This window comes from Sycon ciliatum, chromosome 5 (genome assembly GCF_964019385.1).
Source record: "Sycon ciliatum chromosome 5, ocSycCili1.1, whole genome shotgun sequence".
Lineage (NCBI taxonomy): Eukaryota > Metazoa > Porifera > Calcarea > Leucosolenida > Sycettidae > Sycon > Sycon ciliatum.
This window is the reverse complement of record NC_088647.1, coordinates 9,724,957-9,745,280: the sequence shown is the minus strand read 5'-3', so window position 1 is coordinate 9,745,280 and position 20,324 is coordinate 9,724,957. Positions and strand designations below refer to the sequence as shown.

Genomic DNA, 20,324 nt, shown 5'->3' with positions numbered 1-20,324 from the left:
CATGCCTCTGAAATGAGGTTGAAATAATAATGGAACAGTCTCCAATAAAGGAACGTCTCCATTAATAGCACGGGGCGGAGGTACATTGAAAAATTAAAGGACCGTGCTTATTACTACTTGTAGAAATAATACGGTAGTAGATCTACGTAGAATCAGAATTTATTTCTGGCACGTAATTGTTCAGCAGTGCTCTTGCCTTGGACATTAGTAATGAGTACACTGTGGTACAAGCTGTTCCAATCCACAATGAACTACATACAGGAGGAATGAGTGCTAGCTGTTTCATTCCCTATCTAAGCAGATTTTTCACGTCCCTGTATCTGTGTATGCCGTCACGGCAGCCTGTGGATATGCTGTCCCCACAGAATTACGCAGACGAAATCCTAAAATTATGCGGGCGAAAAGAGGCCATTTAATATGCGGCAAATATGCGGTGTAATGGGGTCTTCTTGCACGAGATAACTGTCATTTGTACAACTTTAGCATACAGTTTCATGCAAGTATACAACTTTGTCGTACAAACTCATGCACAGGTACGACTTTGTAGTACATTTTCAACATCATGTCCTATTTTCTTGTACATCCATGAATAACGCGGGTTTTATGCAAAATCTCTCGAGAACGCGGAAAATTGCGCGTCCGCGGTATCCTGTGGGGACAGGCTATGGATTTTGTTGAGATAGTGTCGGACTGTCCTTCCCGAAATCTGCACTTGCTCTAACTGTAGCTGAAACTGTCCCTATAACTAGACGTTCACATATGGAGATATTTTTGCAGCTCGGTTGTATCCTATGCGCATTGTCATGATAACATACACTTCTAGATGCAGGTCCTTGTACAAGAACTGAGCCCAAGTAGATGTTGCAAGCTTGAGCTGTTCAGAATGTCACCGTAATGTTGAGTGCTTGCAGGCAGCACTGTAATGCAGAATAATTCACCCACGCCATCGTGGCCACATTGCTGCAGCTGAAAGTGACTGCAGGGACGGCATACATGTACACGTATATATTACACAACACGCACGTGTTGCGATTGCGAATATTAGCTTTTATTGGACAAAACAGATTGTGCTCAGAAATATAAAAATAGAGCCTTTCATAATGGTTCAGAATAGAGGCATGTGTGAGAGTGAATGGAAGAGTATAATGAAAACTAGGATAGACTTCGGTTGGAACTGTAAATACTAAATAGAAATTATGATTGTGATGGTGTTTGGGAATAAAAGAGAAATGAAGAAAATAAATCCGATGTCAGAATCGAGAGTATGTCTCTGAAATTGTGGCGGTTTTCATGCACAGTAAGAGACACACAAGTTGGTATTATGGGATGGCAAAACAAACTGCTTTGATGTAAATGTAGAGCTGGTGGTAGTGGAAGAGGCCGTACACATCTGGAAATCAACTAGCCTTCAGGTATTTGTCGGTCGTGCAAAGAGTGCTTAGCCGGCCTTGAGAAACGAATGGACACTCTCAAAGCCACTATCTCTGGCCGTGTGGATCAGGATGCCGGTTGGACGACGTCCGCTTCTGTTGAGACAAATGCTGCAGTTGCAGATCTCTCGGCACGGTGGACACAACCATTTCTACACAAAGACATGCATGGACATGCGTGCACACACACACACACACTCAGACACACACACACACACACTCAGACACACACACACACACACACACACACACACTCAGACACACACACACACACACACACTTCTAATGGGAATGGGTGCAGATCTCTTGGCACGTTGGACACAGCCATTTCTGCACAAAGACCTGCATAGACACGCGTGCACGCCCACACACATGTGCACACGAAAGTTCTAATGCCAGTAATGGGTGCAGATCTCTCAGCATGATGGACACAGCCACTTCTTTACAAAAACATGTGTGTACACCCAGAGTTGACAGATCGCGCCGGGATTGCAACGAATCAAGCAAAAACGTGAGCGGTGGCACTAGAGATCGTGGATTTTGAATGCCTATAAAGTGCATGGCATGGTGCACAATAAAAGCAGTGTGCCGCACACTAACCTATAGCTACGGGTGCATACTCTTGGTGAATACTCTACTGTGATTTCACAAATTTTCGGTGTACTTTTATTTTCAGTACTTCCGGTGCATCTGTTTCATACCTAAAAGTTTGATAAACCGAACAAACACTACAATACACAAATCATCCAATAGGAAACTGCTTCTCTGTACCTAAATCTTCTGTTCGCCTACCCTGGCCTTTCGAGGCCCTCATACCGAAAATATTGAGCACCTGCAATTATTTCTGAAATTAGAGTACTTTTTCTTTCATGGATAGCATACCGTATGTCAGCGCCTTTAAAGCCATGGCCTTATATTCGAAACACCGCTGCTTTCCTAGCTATTTTAGATGTAAAATGACTCACCGACTACGCCATGCCATAAAAGTCAAAGTCCACACAGAAATTTCAATCTAAACCCACCTGTTCACCCTTCCTGCTGGGCTGTACGTTTGTTTGCATAGTACTTATTCCCTCATTTTTACAAAACACGTCAAATGTCATTTCATTTATGAAGCCCATGGCTTTATAACTGAGACTGGCTTTATAACCGAGACTGGCTTTATAATCGAATATAACTCCATGGCTTTAATAAAGGTGCGGACATACGGTAATAATATTACTGTAAAAGCCATAATTATATATATAACGAAGTGCTAACTCTAACGAGTTAACGAGGAGAAATCTGTCGTTAAAATAGAAATAATTATACAGAAATCGATACATATACTGTCCTATTGAGCGTTGAGAATGAGTGAGAATCGTTACCTTTCGTACGCGTAAACTAGTCAATTTTGGGAAATCGTTATATATGCGCCTCGTTAGAATAATGGCTTTTACAGTATGGTACTTGAGAGTACACAGCACGGAGTAGTAGAATAACGCATGTTACTACTCCCTCGTACAAAGCACACTCTTTTCTATGCAACCACATGGAGAGGGTTCCTGGACCCTAGCTGCCCGGCTGGTATCTGATGAGTTGGCTCTGGCTGGCAGGTGGCCCAAGGAGGAAAGAGCAGGGTTCTAGCCAGGTCAATATAGTAGGGGGGCGGGCATGGGAAAAAGTTAACCCATGACCCATTTTTTCCATTGTCCAAAATTGTCTTGCCATGCAAAATGCAACATACAGGGTGAACCCCCGACTTCACCCCTCACAAATGTGCCTTTATGAACCCTCTAGTAGTGACTATCGACTGTATTTTCGATGAATGGCATGAAAAAACACAAAAATCGGAAAATGAGCAGGGGGGGGGGGGGGGCGGCACTTTTTCACAGGGGGGCGCTGCGCCCCCCCCTACCCCCCTTTGGCTAGAACCCTGAAAGAGTATAGTCCAGCTTGACCTCACGTGAAAAACATCTGTAGGACTCAGTATAGAGTCCATGCACTATATGATGTCCAGCACCCTATATAGAGTCCATTGGTCCAAAATCCACTATAGAGTCCAGGAGTCCACTCAGTTTTGATCAGCTTCATCCTGCCGCGCAATCCCCAGGTGTACACTTTTTCTACAAGTCCCCTATTCACAGTCCAGGGCAGGAGTCCAGTTTATCCAGTCACGCCGTCCTGTGTGTTGTGCCCGAAAGAGAACAAACACAAGTCATTTTCAGTTTTGCTTGCCTCGTGGCAGCGCATTCCTTTCTTCACTTCAGCCATGGCTGCCAATTCTGCTGTGCAGTTGCTGACAGTAATCTGTCTCGAGGTAACCAAGGATGATAAGGAGACGTTCAAAATCAAATCTGGAAAGCGTCTTGTGGTTCTCTGAAGACGTTTCATCAGTGCGCGGGATGAAAGCAGAAATTGCAGAACGAGAAAGGTTCAGCACAGTTCAAATCTGACGAGTCAGGTTCACTGACGCTCTCTTTCGTTCGACGCCACAAGGATCCCCTGTTTGGCTGGCCATTGCTGCCAGTAAGATGTTTGAACGGTTTCATCAGAGCGAGGGATGAAAGCAGAAAGCGGAGAAAGAGAAAAGTTCATCACAGTTGCAATCTGACGAGTCAGATACACTGACACTCTCTTTCGTTCGACGCCACAAGGATACCCCTGTTTGACTGGACAAGAGCTGCCTGTACCACCGTGTCAAAAGGCTGTCCAACTACATCATCCGGGCAGGACGATGACTGAGGTAAGGAAGCTTTTACTCGTTTCGATTTGTCTGCTGTTCTGTCGTTATGCTTGAATTTTTTTCCATTTTCAAGGAGCGTATCGCGTTTGTTTGATGTTGCTTGAATGAATGCCCTAAAAGTCAGGGCTAGTACTTGTACAGAAACACGTGGGCGCCATTTTGGTTCACGTGACATGTGCCACACCATGCTGTGTACAGGGAATCTTGCCGTACTTCGCGTCGACTCTGGCCTGTTCAAATCCACGCAAGTGAGCCACAGTTCTCTCTAGCAGGCTGAGATTTTGCAGGCACCGAGTTCAGATGTGGGCAAAGGGATTCACCGAAGGATTTTTCGATTTTCGCAATTTGGACCTCAAATAACACCCTCAAACTCGGTAAACGTGTCTCACCTTTAGGATCGTTTTGGCGAAATTCGCTTCGGTCAAAGTATGGAGCATCTCCTACTGAAAATTTTGAGCCATCGATTGTCAAAATCGGCTCATGTGGAGCTCACTTGTGTCGTTTTGAAGGACGCTGCGCCACGCGCGATTTGCGCTGGTTCTTTCACAAACGGAAGACACCTTCCAGTCAGAACTGCAGACTGTGACAGTGCAGAGCGCACGGCAAGGAAAAGAAGGAGACGTGCATTTTCCATTTGTTGCACTGTGTCCTTTGCTTTTATTGTTCACTGATAACATGTTCGCAAAATCTTGAGCTAGAGAGAAGACTGACTTACAATCTGATTCATCTAGGCTTCAGCGTGATGCACGTATCCAGACCATAGGAAATATTAGAGTCATGGGAAAGGAACCGGGAACCACGAGAATAATTTTCTGGAGCGAATCCAATTATTACCATGGTTCCTTGTTCTTGAACACCGCGCTCCACATCGTCAATGTTCTGCGAAGTAAGGATTTCAGGACTACTGCCGGTTTGTTCGACCTCTGGGCGATCTGATCTACGTCCAGCTGGCCATGATACTGAGCCGAACTGGCCACTAGTTCGCTTCTTTCTCGACTCGGGATAATCAAGCCGGTCAGAGTGCGACTTTTTCCTACCCTGGATACGACCCATGGTGCGGACTGAAAATAACTACTGAACACCTCCTTGTACAAGCACTGACATACAAGACCGGTGGTGGATACAAACTGACAACAGGAAACCCTAACAGCACCCGCTCTGTCAAAGAAAGTCGAAGGGAAGCAGTTCGAACTAGTTCAAGCACCACCAAAAAATAAAAAAACTAGCACTTGCTCTTGCAGCTAGGTCAAAGACTGCACTGGCAAGTACACTTTTGCACAGTCGTGATCTCGCGGCCCCGCATCACGTGCGGGTATCTGATGACGTAGAGTGATTCAAGATGGCCTCTGACGTGTTTGCCGTTTTGTGATCCCAAATACCAGCCCTGAAAGTAATCAACCACTTCGTAACTACGTAAGGCTTACTAAGCTATAGAGGACTTTCCAATGAGTCATACCGTGCGGCCTATGAGGATTCGGGCCAAAGATCATCGAGTTCACCACCGATCACCGGACTTGAAACGGAGCTTGGGTGGCAAAAAAAGAAGACTGCACTGGAAAGAAACAGTGTTTTTCGAAAGAAGTTCCATTTTGCATACTGTAGTTTGAGAATACCAAAGGGCTGCTCGCGATCGGATGTTCCCACACCTGGATCGTCTTTGAGTTGTTATCGTTTTCCCTACGATGGAGAACGACGGAACCAGTGGATGACGGACACACGACTCGAGAACTTCGCTCCTTATGCAAATACTTCGAAGTACACGAATATTGTTCCATCACTTCGTTGGCGAAGAGAAAAGTCATGATCATCCCTGTCACCCCAGTACGTATCGAATTAACTAACTAACTTGTTCAGCTCATTTGTGGCAGCACCAGTAAAGGCGGAAACACGAAGATGATTCCGAACACTATCAACTTACTTAGTTTGTTGGGGTGCAAGGTATAGCTGGAGTTTGATGAGTGATAGTGCTGATGCTGATGGTAATGACTAATGTACCCAGCTCTATTATGCACGTGCCTCTACATGACTGGTGGTGCTAGCTATAGTTTAGTACTGGCCCTGGGTGCAACTCCGGCATTATCTCTTCCATGCGAGTGTGTATTCTTCATGTTCAGCACAATGTGTATTTCCTTTGTCATGGATAAATACTCTGATCGACCTACTTGCGCAATCTTCTTCTGCTTCCCACTTGGTTGCTGCGCTGTGCAGTTCTTCATCTGCTGCGGCACATGCTAGTATACCTCATCTTCTGTCTTTCTGGACAGTTAAGTACATCACGGTATTCAGCTTCTTGATCTTCTTGTGGTGAGGATCATCTTGATCTTACTTCTTGTGTAACTCTTGCAAAGGCAGTAATGGAGGACACTCTACCGGTAATCAGCAACTGCTTATGGAGAATGCCAGGTCGAGGGACGACCAAGAAAAAACAATTGCTGTATTGGATGTGCATTCATCAGCGTGTTTTTAAAATCAGGACAACTAAGTTCGCCACTCAGTACACCAGCTTTTTTGGCTACATAGGAGCAATGATGATGATGGCCGTGTTTGACTTTGTCAGCTTTCGTGCTACCAGCCACCACATGTCAACATTGTCATACTCGTACTGATAAGGAAGAAAAACCCACACACGCACGCACCCGTACACACGTACACACACACATGGATACACTGACAGGCATGCAAAGCAAGAGAGACAGAGAGAGAGTCGGGCAGCGAAAGAGAAGTGAGACTACTTGTAGGTTATGGGTACGGTGCTCCAATTTCTGCCCAGCTGAAGTAAAATCCATGTACACTATTTTCGTGTAGTGTTCATTGACCGTGCCAGCCACTGGTGAGTGACCCAGTGGTGTAGGTGTTGACATTCAGCACACATCACATTTCAGTCTCCAACGTAAATATTAATTCAGTCAAAACAACACTGCACTGCAGCAACATGGGAACATGCTTCTCCCAGGCCCACCATGCAAGTGCAGTGTGTGCCAAGAACAATTCCAGGTAATTCAGCAGCTACCCAAGGATGGACAGGTTCGGCAAAAACACTCCGCGAGTGCCTCACGTTTGCAAACGAATTTTGTTGACAGTTGTTGTTTCTTCCTTCGATTGGGCAAGACACGATAATGTGCCAACCCAGCCAGCAATGAGACACATGCATTTGTATCCATCAGGGCTATTGTAAGACTTTAGAGAGTCCTTTGCATATGTGCTGGAGACATTCACTAAATATTTAGAGAGGCCTGGATACCCAACGCAGGGGGATTGGCTGAAAGGTCTTCGTCCATAGGTAAATATGGATCAATGTACTGGGCCCACGGATTCTGTCAATCTTCTCGCGGCAACGCCTCTTCAAGGCTGGAATAAACAGTAGAGTAACTACGGCTAGTAATCCTCGCGACTTACCGAAACTATTCACCACATCAAAGAAAAGCAAAAGTGCTTCACCACTGCGACGGCCTGCAACATCATTTTCAACCGTACACCGAACAACACATTTTGATTCTCTTTTTGCCACCCAAGCACATTTTACCGTAGGACACGGACTTGTCTTATGGGTGATCTTTGGGTGGACACCGGGAAGGCGCCAAAAAGGTGATGTAATGGAAAGTCCTCTATAAGGGGCCATCCGTAATTATCGATCTTTTTCACGAAACGAAAAAGTTTCGTTTATGGGTGGGTGGGTAGTGACCGGTTTCGTTTTGAAAAAACATCGAAAGCGGAAAAATCTACGCGCACTGCATGCATTGTGTACATGTGTACTTCGAAGTAGATCGACAGTACGATGCACTGATGCCACTCTGTACTCAGTGCAGTCGTGAGTTCCTTTCGTGCTCGGATGACTTCTCCGACGAGGACCTAGCAGTCATTCGCTCTGGGCCCATGGGACCGACGACAGATAGATAATACTTCGTTCCAGCCGCCGATGCAAGAGAATTTCAAATTACGGAGCGGGGCGCACGCCAAGTAAATTCTCACGCAAATATTGGGAGCGCCAGCCGCTGAAGACGATGTCGTCGTAATGTACCTGGAAGAATCTGATCGTGCTTATGGTGGGAAAGCCATGGAGAGTGATCCCCGTGTCGACAGTCTTCCAGAGACGGAAATTTAGGCCATCGACTTTCTACGTACCTGATTGACGGCAGCGCAGCGCGGCGTGTGTGCGACCTTACGGAGCTTTCCGACAACGATTCTGGGGCGATGCTGCTCTCATTTGCGAGCGAGGCACGACCACTGAAGTCTGTGATAGCTATGGCGTTTGTTTCCGCTCCGAAGTCGACTTGTTTTGGCAGTATCATGTCAATGTCGGAACTCTGACGATTTGCATGTGTACTATTCCCGTGTTTAGACGTAGAGGTGCCAATTATTTAGCAGCGTATGTGTGTGGTAGGTGAACATAAATGTTTCCATGGTCGAGAAGTAGTACCAGACTTCCAAGAAAATATATCTGACTTGCACTATCATACAAAATGTGGCCTCGCTTTGAGCTATTGGCATCATTCAAAAATGTTACGGATTTCATATACAAAAGTAACTATTACTCGCCGCCCCCGAAGTTGCCGGTAAAGGGCATTACTTGCATGCGAAGGATATGTGTGTGTTGTAACAGCCAATCAAGATCATTTTCTGCACGAAGTCTCAAGTCAATTAATTTTTTCGTTTCAGGGGGGTGGGTCATAACTAAACTTTTTCGTTTCGTGAAAAAGATCGATAATTACGGATGGCCCCTAATAGTCCTCAAGGACTGCAAGGACTTTGCATCAATCGTATATGATTGTCTAGCTATCATCAATTATTATTTTATTTCATGAGAAATGTATTTTATCCCTGTGATAATAATATTATGTGAACTCCACGACACTCTTCCTGTAGTATGATGTCAAATACAATGGGATCCACAAACGCAGTGCCAGTGTACTAGTAGTAGTAGGAGTAGGACTAGTAGGAGGATTGCTCGTATGCCAATGACAAGAAAAAGCTTTTCAAGCTAATACTCGTATTCCCTGAAGTAACCGTTTTGATGTCACGAACATGACATTGTGTCAGTGAAACTGCCTCGTGACAACAAATCATTGCATTTCCATCTTGGGGAAGACTGACTGACAGCAACGCTATACAGATTGTTCAAATCATCTCATTTCAATTTAGTTGCAGTGAAGTGAAACACTGTGTACACTACATGTATGTTGGTGTGTCTGTGCGTCTTGAGTGTGCACAAACGATCTTATTCCTCGTATTACTAATAGATTATTGTCCCCACCGTCACCTGTTCACAGGTCTTTGAGTGGATGGATTTTCATTGAGCATCACATTCGTTGAGAACTTGGTAGTTGTGTGCTCCCATGCATCATTACGGTAATAAGAAGAGTCCATAACCCCCAGAGTGTGCAACTCGTGATCCTTCTCAGCACAAATCAGTGCCGCAACGAAATCCAAACTTCATACGTCATGTAGTGAGTAGCTATGACGAAATGGGAAGTTTGGCCCGGACCTACTTCGCCCGTTTGCCCAATTTGGGGTCTTTCTTTACGAATCCACGGTCAGGTATTGTACGTTAAAAAAAAAACACGCCTGGAAAGGCTCAAGTACACAAAGAATTATTTTAGAGTTGTCGAACAGTTTTCTCTTTTGAGTGTCTCTCCGATAAGAGAAGAACAATGGCCACTGTTGAACCTAAAGCAAAGCGCTCCCCATTGTCGCCGGAGTGCAGTGTCTCTGTGGACGATATTCGTCAGTTTTTGCTCGATCTGGGCTCCTCATTTTCTTCTCTCGATTGTCGAGTGTTGGAAATTGTTAATTCTTCCAGCACCTGGATAGAGATTTATTGCTCGAAGTCTGTGCTTCTCACATGCAATGGAACACCCGTCAATTTGAACCGTCTGGTTGTGAACCCAGCAGGAACATTCACTGCAGGTTGAAGCACATCTACTTCGAAATCGATCGGGTCTCCATGCCGTGTGCCAAGAGCTATTTCCATCAAATCTTGTAAATCTATATCCATGCCTATTCTTGCTATCCCGGAGTCACGAACTCTCCCAATACAAGCTTTTCAGACAACGAGCAGAGAAACTCTCTTCAAATAAATAAATTCTGTGACTGTGAAATCAAAGCCGTTCTGCTGACACTGCATAGCCCGTGCAGCAAACGTTTTACGTGACAATTCCGTGGCTTGCTTCAAAGCAACCTTCAACTTGGAACCCCCGCCGGATGTACCAGATATGCACATGGGGATATGGCCCCATCCGCCCATGTTTGCCCGGGGACCGGATGACGCAATGTTTGGATTTCGTTGCGCCAGACCCCAACCTGGAGTTGCACACTCTGGGGGGTTATGGACGCTTGGTAATAAGCATATCCTTGTGCTATCTATTTGTTGCAGGTGTGCTGATCTTCAGAAGCTTGCGGAACTAAGTGCTGCTGAACATTTGCATGGCCATGAGCAATGGTGAAGCTTGCTATTGCACTCTCAGCATGTGCTAGTATTATGCTGACCACTGCACTATGTTACTCTCTTACACTACTACGTGTATGTAAACGTGCGTGTACCCGTCCCCGTAGGCATTCGTTTCGTATAATTATTTGTTATCCCTCTTGACTTTACATGTAAATGGGTGGACGTTTGCATGGCTGTTGGAGTTGCGTGTGTATTGTGTCTTTACTCTTTTCTTGGTGTTTTCTTGGCGTTGTATAAGTTTGTGTGTGTGTGTGTGTGTGTGTGCGCGCGCGCGCGCACAATAATTTGAAAACGAATAATTAATCCTGGGCTCTCCATTATTCTCTTTCGATTCTTGGGTTTTTTCTAGGTATATTCTTGGCGTTGTGTGGGTGTGTGCATGTGTGTGTGCGTGCACAATTTTGGCAACACTACATGATTGAGACATTGTAATTTGCAGCGTCTGCGAAGAGACCACTTGATTTCAGGATGGTGTTTGTAGGGTTTTCATGTAATGAAGTGGCTGCAGTGGCGCCTCAATACATATTTTTTTATCTTGAGAAGTGAATGATGTAAAGGATTAAAGAGAGAGGCCGTTTTCTGGTTAATATTCACTGCTTACAGCAGATCCTATGTCTAATTTCGAACTCGATAGGGGATGCCTAATTGGCTGGACTTTATACAGGGAGTGTTGTCCACATAAACTATGATAAAGACTCTTTATAGTTGATTTCAAAGTTTGGACTCCGTACAGTTGATTTTGGACCAATGGACTCTATATAGGGGTGAAGCCAATTGGCTGGACTCTATACAGGGAGCGATGTCCATCGAAACTTTGAGCCACAGTTGATTCCAAGTTTGGACTCTGTACAGTGGATTTTGGACCAATGGACTCTATATAGGGGTTGGACATCATATAGGGGCTGGACGCTCTACTGAGTCCAACACGTCTTTTGGGAAGTGTGACTTCCCTCCAAGGACCTCTTCTTAGAGTAGAGTCTGAATGGCTCACAGAGTCGCAAGACCCATCTGAAATGTTTGCCAATCAGCCGTGTTGCTAGTATTAGTATGGACAAGCACAATCCTCAATGTTTACACTGGGGAATATGGAATGAATTATCTCCATCACCGGTTGGATTACCTCATAACCAGATACATGGTGAATTTACTTGTAATGATGCCCCTCCTCACCTTGTTCTTGATGACCTTTGTGATGTCTTCGCCGTAACGATTCCGCAAACACGGTCCACAGAACTGCAAGAACACACACGCGCACACACACGTGCGCACACAAGCAACAGTTGCATCACAGCTCCCGAACCTAGCATCACGGTAACACAGAGCTTCAGGCCCAGAGGATTGGCAAGCGGAAAGAATCGTGCAACCGAGGACACTACCAGCGAATTTGCCTGTGTAATGTCAGTGCACTGAATCAAAGCAGCGTTACATGTAGGTTGTAGTTCTACTAGAAGTAGAGGTGATGCGAATCACTTTATTGTGTATGCATTGTATGGCGTGGCAAACTCATGGTCATGGTGCCACTACATACAAAACAAGTCAGATGATTAGAATTATTATGATTGCGTACTAATCACCCCTGTAGGCTTGGACATATGCGCCCGGACGTTGCTGCTGCAAGCCGATTTAAAATGCTTTGCTGTTCATTGGGCCACGTTGCGATCGGTTTGACTGGTCAATCTGAGCCGCTCTGCGAATGAGACCTAAGAAGGTGGAAACAGCTAACTGGCCGTAGATTGAGTACTTCAAAAAATGGGAGAAAAAAAAGCATAAAGTAGAGTCAAGTAGGCTTGGAAAAGCATGATTATTGATTCACGCAACCGTCCTATTTGCATTGCTGTGCATGCTGCGGTCTAACACTAGACCAGTATCAGCACAGCCTCAGGAGCATGCATGCAGTCAAGAGTACATAACCCCCCAGAGTGTGCAACTCCCACATACCCTGTTGTCCCGACAGAATTTCAAGTTGACGTCATTATTTATGACGCAATGCTCCTTGCAGCAGTGATTTACAACATGTGTACGGGTGTCAACGCATCACACGTTCTTCTTTGCAATAATTTGTACAGGATCGATCGGCTTCGGTCAACCACAGGTTCCGGATTCGTCTGATAATCCGTGTACAGTGCGCATTGCATCATCAAAATGACGTCAACTTGAAATTCTGTCGGGACAGCACCCATAGTGGAGTTGCACACTCTGGGGGGTTATGTACTCTTGATGCAGTGCATACAGTACACACACACACCTGTCCTCGAACACCAATGCAGCTGTCTCCGTGGCATGTAGTCTTCAAGTCCAGCGTTTTCTGGCGGCATTGATGGCATGATGTACCCTGCAGGTACAGAATTAAGTGCGCGCATGTACAGTTTGTGAGTAAAAGTTGCGGCCACCCAGGTTGTGGAGAAAATAGCCCTAAAAATGTTGACAACATAATCTACCCAGGACTGCACTTTGTGGGCTTCCTGGTTTGACAGAAACACTTGGTATTTGAACAAACTGGTGTCCGTCCCGTAGAATACATGTACAAATAGTAAGCTACAGACTTTTAAAATAAGGACTATGATTGGTTGGCTGTGGCATCAGCTTGTATGGCCAGTTCATTGAGAACGACTCCAGAAACTCACGTCCTATCTGTGGCATGCGATGGACATTTCCGCTCGGATACCGGTACTCACATTGATGGGATCGTAGACCTTCGCTGATGTGACTAGCGCCACTGTGGCATCCTCTAAAGCCAAGTTAGAAAGTGGGCCAAGCGAACGGCGGGTGCGGCTCGCTATCGAATCCCCGCCGACCTTTCTTTCCTGGAGAGAGAACAGAATAGACAGGCAGATAAATCAGGTCAGCCATTTTGAGGCAAGCGGAATGTGCTAACAGGATGCGATGTCGGCAGGTAATGTAGAAGAAAAGGCAGCTGCTCCTATTGTAACGTAGGTGCTCGCGCATCCTGCCGACTGACTGACTCACAGGGAAGGTTCACGTCGAGCAGATATATTAGGTGCAGGTCACTTTATTGTGTCCAAAAGTTTAAAAAAACGAGATGGCCCCTTAGGCTCCAACCGCACTAGGTAAAGAATATACGCATGTAAAAGGTGAACATATTGTGTATATTGCAGCCAGCAGCCGCACTGCAAGTTGTATATGCATCTTTCCCGCCCAACCACCAGAAAACGTCGTATCCGGTGAGTATTGAGGTGCATGACATGAAAAATATGGTACATGTGGGAAAAAGCTGCGTATACAGCGTCCTCGACTTGCTGAAACATAAATGGATCGTTTTAGATTTCCCGTGTGTGTCCTTGACGGCCTATACCAAAAAACGGCATTTATAGCACATGCATATATTTTTTACCTGGTGCGGCTGCAGCCTTAATAATATTGCAATGTAATTTGTTGATTTAATCTGCGTTACCAAGTACAGTCAAAACCTGATGAGATATACCCACAAGGGAACACGGACAAAGTACTTACTCTCCATTTTGCAAAAATGTTGTCAAAAAACATGATGCATATCTTTGCACTTTACACCATTTTCTGCTGATAGTCAACCAGTCTGCAGACACGCTGTGACCAACCGCGCGTAGGTGAGCGCGAGTAGAGTTCACAGAGTGCACGCAACAAGGTCAGCACTCGTGCTGATCCAGGACATGGTGATGTGAGTGCAGAGTTTGGATCGGCCAAGAGCGCAATGTGGTGGTGTGGTGTATTGAACTCAAAGTTTGACCCATTTTAATGGCCAAAAGCTAGAAGTCCATCTTTTTCTAAATGGACTGTAATTTGCACCAAAATGTGTAGAGTGCACAAGGGTCACTCACCCTGGCTTCAGAGACCACCTCGGTGCAAAGGCCACGACAGGCCGGTCCCATGGATAGGCTTCCGTGGAATATGCCGGCATGATTTCGGGAATTATCGGTCTGATTTTTAAAACAGGAATTATTGGCAATTTTTGTGGAATAATGGTAAAATTTGAGCAATGCCACCGTTTTTTCAATTTTTTCATTTATAACACCCTGATTTGTACCAAAAAAGCTTGTGGTCCTGCAGTTGTTCGCCCTGTCTTTCAAAAAAAAGAAAGAAAAAAGGTTCCAGCCGAGTCTCACGCGAACCGTGAATTTTTTGCCCGTACAAGTGGCAACAATACCCGTACGCGGTACGGTATCTGCAAAAAAGGGAAGAAAAAAAGCATTATTGCAAGAATTATTGGTGAAATTACGGGAATAATTGGTCGAAATTTTGAGCAGTGCTCAAAAGAATTATCGGTAAAATACGAGCATATTCCGCGGAAGCCTACCCATGGACAGTCGTTAGTACCGGGTTTCACCACTATACCGTATGTCTACACCCATTTCATTTCAGGTTTCTGTACGAGTCATACTTATACAGTGGTCCCTTTATAATCCGGCACCATTTGTGCTGCAGAAATTCTGCTGGATTAGAAAATCTGATTCACTGCTGCAATGTGCATGAAAAGGATATTTTGGTTGCTGGAAATTATGCTGGTTTAGGCCAAGTAAAAAAAAAAGCTAGATGATCGTCCCCGTCCGCCCCAGTTTTTGTCAGCGCCCCAAGAAATATTTTATTTTTTAAATCGTGAGTTTTTGCCGAAATCGTTGGTTTTTTACCGATCGCGGATGCAGGAAACATGTGCACGCTTTGTTTAATACTTTCTTTACTATATGGACCACATACTACTAGTATATCACAACGTCAGTATCGATCTGCTGAAGAAAGAAAAAGAAAAAAAGAAAAAAAAAGAAAAAAAGAGAAAAAAAACCTTGATGTTGTTGTGTACACTGTGTGCATGAGAGGGTAAAAAGTAAAAAAATAAAAATAAAATCCTCCCGCCCTCCCCGATTTTTCCAAAAAAAAGGACGATCATCTAGTAATTTTTTTTACTCGGCCTTATAGAGGGTGCTGGTTTATAAAGTGTTGGATTAAAGAGGGACGGCTGTAACAAAAAAGAATGCACGACATTGCAGATACGGTATGTTACACTTTACCTTCTTCAGTGAATACTGTTGTCTAGGGATGCTGCTGTCCTTGCCCATAAGACGTGGACTGCGCCGCACTGGACCCCGTGCTGCCGGCGACCTCATGTGGCTCACCGACTTGCTTCTGGGTGCTACCTATCAACGCGCACAGGAGAGAACACAAACAGCACGTGAGCTGGCGTGTCTGGCGTCGAGGCATGTCCGTGCTTGCAGCAGTCCGTACACTGACTGCTTGCATATGCCGTAGTATGCGGCCCATAGAGCGTAAGGCTGTGGTACTGAATGGTGGCATAAGTGCCTAATTCCCGGGTTATGCCGAAGGGCATGAGAAACGATGAAAGCCCTTGGGAATATGCATGTTTTATATGGGTGTTTGGCTACTCCCTTTTCCGAACATACTCCCCATCCAAGCCCCCTGGCGAGTGCCCCATGCACAGGGCGGTGTGGATAATTTAAGCTCTGCCGTATCCTAAAGTTTACCTCTAAGTAACTATGCGTTCATACATGCGATGCAAAGGGAGCTACACAAGCAAGCAGAACACCTGGTACTGGGGAGTAGTAAGATTAGTACCCCGGGGGCACTATTTTCAGTGTCCATCACAGATGGGGCACTATTTTTTCAATGCTGGTACATTTGCGTCATCCAGCATGAAACAAAGAAAAACAGAGCCTAAAGTGCACTGTAAACTATCACGACTCAACAGAAACGGCAACAAGAACTGCGATGTTGATCCTGAAAACACCATTGCAGTGACACAGCCAAGAACATTAGCAAAAGAACACCAAACTTGCACATACGCTCGGTTACAAGCCGGGGGGGGGGGGGGCACTATTCAAGAGAGGGCTTTATTTTATCACTGGCTCTTAGAGACTGGGCACTGTTCGAGATAGGAGAGGGCTGTAATCGTGCGAGTACGGTACTCTAGTCTCAAGACAAGACTCAGACTCCTCGTATATACTGGCACTGAGAGATGAAGGCTAGTTACACGCAAAAAGCGAGAGTTGATAGTCTATGAGTGTGAGTGGGCACGGGGTGCACACAGCATACAGAACAATTGCTGAACTGACTGAGCGGCTCATTGTCACACACTCTCGGCAAAGAGGGAAAAGCAAACATGGCTAACTTACTAGTGTGCGTTTCTTGGGCGCTATATCACGCTTGAGCTCTGCCAGTTCATTGTCTGGGAATAGCTCTCGAAGCTAAAGGACAAAAAAGAAAGAAAAACAAAAACCAGTGCATAATGCCATCAGCAGCATGGTACTATACTGCAACCACCTCATCATTATTATTGCGAAAGCCAGACCGCAGCTCCTTCTACATAGTCTGCAATTGTGGGCGGCGTTCCAGGAGACTACAAGACTTGTGCCGTCATTGTCCCTACTGCTTCGGACCTGCCCAGCCCCCCCCCCCCCCCCCGCAACCCTAAGCATGATTAGCCTAGGCTATAGACTCCAGCAACATGTTGATGCCGGGTGGCCAACTGGCACTACAGAATCTGATAAGGGACCCGTTTTATTACATGTACCTACATCAGGATACGGATGACTCTGTCAATGCTGGTGATTCTGTCTAAAACATCCTCAAGCAGAACCACCCAGATGGCCAACCTCTCCATGGGGAGGCAATCCAGTGAGGGTTCAGCCACCTCCTCCACCTCACCCGGCAGTGCATCATGAATCGCTCACAAGAGAAGTCATCCGCAAAGCCGGCCGCCTTGCACACATTTGGAGCAGCAGGTCCCTCAGGGTCGACCTGAGTTCCTGGAGGCGCACTGTGTGCACTGGGTTCTCCACAGCGTTGGACCGTCTCTGCGATGGACTGGCCAGTTGTGCTCGCCGCCTGGCAACCGTATTTGTTGACCCGCACTCCCTAGACGCATATACAGCGTGTCGGCTTATTCCACTAGATAAACGATCCGGTGTCCGTCCTATCGGGATAGGCCGGGAAGTTGTCCGCCGGATCATCGGAAAAGCCATTCTGTATGTCATTGGTGACGACATCCGGAATGTGGCAGGACTCTTGATGCCTTCAACTCTGTGCTGGCCACGATAATGGCATCGAAGCAGCCATCCATGCAATGCGATCCGTCTATGACAGCCTCGAATGCGAAGAAATACTGTTGGCTGATGCATCCAATGCATTCAATGCCCCCAGCCGGCAAGTCTGTATCCGAAATATCCAGCGGCTACGTCCAACTATGGCCAATGATTATGTCATCAATACCTATCGTCATCCAGCATGTCTGTTTGTCGGTGAGACAATCATGTCCTATGAGGGTACGACCCACCGGGGAGATCCAATCGCAATGCTCATGTATGTGCTGGGTAACAGTGACCACTGATACAGTAGTGATACAGTGCGTCCTCCGCCTTGTCACATTAGTGCTGTCATTGACATTGTCAAACATGACACATACATGTACATGTACATGTGCATTGTATGTATATGTTCACGTACATTGGCCTACATTGTCGTACTACTACAAGCACAGCCATGCAGCATCATACTTCTGTAGTGATACCATGGATACTGCTTTTAGACGTTTTACTGCTTCAAAAGTACATGTAAGTAAAGTTACAATCATCAATGACATCATAGCAGTAGTACAAGCAAGGCCTATACAGGCACGCCATGGTGATAGGGCCTGACGGTGACCTGATGGAAAAGTGACGATACTGTGTCCACCAACACCGCACCGAGTCCTCAGTCCGTAAAATGCCCGGTCAGGAAAAGAGGGAGGCATCGATGACATTTGAAAAGAACATCAGTTGCCGGATGTGATGTCACGTATTCAAAGCACTTCAACTTTCAAGCAGAATGATGGCATCTTCTAGTTCGGTGTGTACGCCGCCTGTATCACGGCAATCTACAGTGCTGGCAACTGAAATCCGACCCCCTTGGCGGCGCGCCGCCAAGGGGGTCGGATTTCAGTTGCCAGCACTGTAGTACATGTACATGTACATACTAGTACACTGATGAGGGGATTGCAGAAAAAGCCAATACTGTACTTATTGCTTCACGTACATGTACTTGTAGAAAAATCAGTCAGTCACTAGGCCGAGACAGATCCTGCCAGCAATTCTTTCGGCAAAATATCGAAGAATTTAAAAAGCGGAAATTGCCGGCAAAATCGGAGCAAAACATCGAGATTTTGGGTAAAATCGATGCCTGATACAGTGTACTTGGATTTCCTTGTTTCTTACCCGTTCAGCATGATGCACTGCCAAGGACGTGATCATGTCACCGAAATACAGTAGGTATCGGTTATAGCGTGGGTGTTTGAAAAACGACTTTCTATTCTTATTTCCGATATTTCTTAAACACGATAAATCAAGTGTGACGTAATTATCATGTGCATGTGCGCAGAGGCAGGAAGATCATCGTACATGCAATGTAGTGTAACGGTGCATGCGGCTGGTCATAGTCACATAGGCTTACCATGTGGCTATGCAACATGAGTTACATGACCACAACAGTTGAACCTGCAGCACTACGACCCAACGCGAGTCAGATCGGAACTGAATTGGACGGATATTATTGCAACAGGCGATATACTTTGTACTAATCTGGTATGTTTTGCTACACAAAGTCCATTCTTAGGACCGATATATTCTACTGTACGATAAAATGGCTTGTAAGAATAAATTTGCACTTGAAAATTTGAAATCCATGTTATGATTATGAAAACATGAGAGTTCATTCTTGTAGGCAGTATATTCTTTTACACGACCACACTATAACCGATACGCACTGCCACTGTACATGTATCACTGGGATTCGCTGTGATTTGAAGAACCCAGGCCAGGGACACGTGTGTGAAAACCCGTGTTGAGAAACCGACCGTGCGATTTTTATGAAACGGTGTACGGGAAGAGGATAAACTACATTGTACACGGTTTTCAGGAGTAACATGGACCAAAATGTCGGGTTTCTCGCAGTGCCACTACCAGGCTCAGCAAAATATTGAAGATTTCGCAGCAACATTTTGCGGTAACATACCGAGGCGACCGGAGCAGAATCTGTCTGGGCCTATCAGTATTATATCCAGTGGTATCAGTCACAATACCCACAATTGTGACCAAGACAAATATGGCATGCAGTTGCCTTATATGAAGCCTAGAGAGTGGAGGGATTCAAAAGGGGGCTGGGAGCACTCACATGATAGGAAGGAAGTAATAATTATTATTAGTTTAATTACTTACAAATGCATTCCTCTCCTCTATCATCTGCTCTCGGTGTAGTTCGTAAGGGCTGAGAGCCATGCTGAGCTTAGATAAGAGAACAATGGGAAAGATGATATGATTATTTCAAGCTTCGACAAATAATATTTCGAAAGTGAAGATCGAAAATTCAAATGACTTCATGTTCAAGACAAGCAAGTACATGTACTGTGTACCGGTGAAAGTAAAAGTTTCGCAAGACGTTTTTCAACTTCGACATCACGTCAAACTCCCACGTTTACGTTTCCTCGACCGCCGACGCGCTACCGCCCTCGACCCATTCCAGGCCCCGCCCCGGCCGTAACCGACGCGTCGACGACCAAATGTGCCAAGCTCGGTACGAGCGGACCTTTTGTAACCAGGTAACCCCCCCTTTCTGGTAGCACGTGCACCTGACAACCGGTACCCCAGTCTTTCCCGCCAGTGTGTGTACTATGCATGGTGTACGGCAGGTACGCTGCATACCGAAACCACATGTACCGAGTCCACATTTTTCATTTCGGCCTGATCTT

The 20,324-nt window shown here is 45.7% G+C and overlaps 1 protein-coding gene across 2 annotated transcripts; it reads right to left on the bottom strand.

Moving 5' to 3' along the window:
- Positions 1–979: 979 nt before the first annotated feature.
- Positions 980–19,957, bottom strand: LOC135817520 (cell division cycle-associated 7-like protein). Of its 2 annotated transcripts, none has more exons than XM_065330725.1 (7): positions 19,795–19,957; positions 16,720–16,791; positions 15,601–15,726; positions 13,276–13,404; positions 12,846–12,932; positions 11,771–11,833; positions 980–1,582 (listed from the first exon to the last, which is right to left on the bottom strand). In XM_065330725.1, the coding sequence occupies exons 1-7, from the start codon at positions 19,852–19,854 to the stop codon at positions 1,439–1,441; spliced, it is 681 nt and encodes a 226-aa protein (XP_065186797.1). In that variant the 5' UTR covers positions 19,855–19,957; the 3' UTR covers positions 980–1,438. The 2 variants fall into 2 exon arrangements, with proteins under 2 accessions (XP_065186797.1, XP_065186798.1); XM_065330726.1 differs by having other exon boundaries at positions 1,494–1,772.
- Positions 19,958–20,324: the final 367 nt, after the last annotated feature.

Excerpts from the sequence above, each read along its gene's own strand:
- LOC135817520 (XM_065330725.1), bottom strand. The coding sequence starts at position 19,854 with ATGGCTCTCAGCCCTTACGAACTACACCGAGAGCAGATGATAGAGGAG. Across the intron at positions 16,792-19,794 it reads TAGAGGAGAGGAATGCATTT|CTTCGAGAGCTATTCCCAGA; the intron begins GTAAGTAATTAA and ends TTTGTCCTTTAG. Across the intron at positions 11,834-12,845 it reads GCATTGGTGTTCGAGGACAG|TTCTGTGGACCGTGTTTGCG; the intron begins GTGTGTGTGTGT and ends GTGTTCTTGCAG.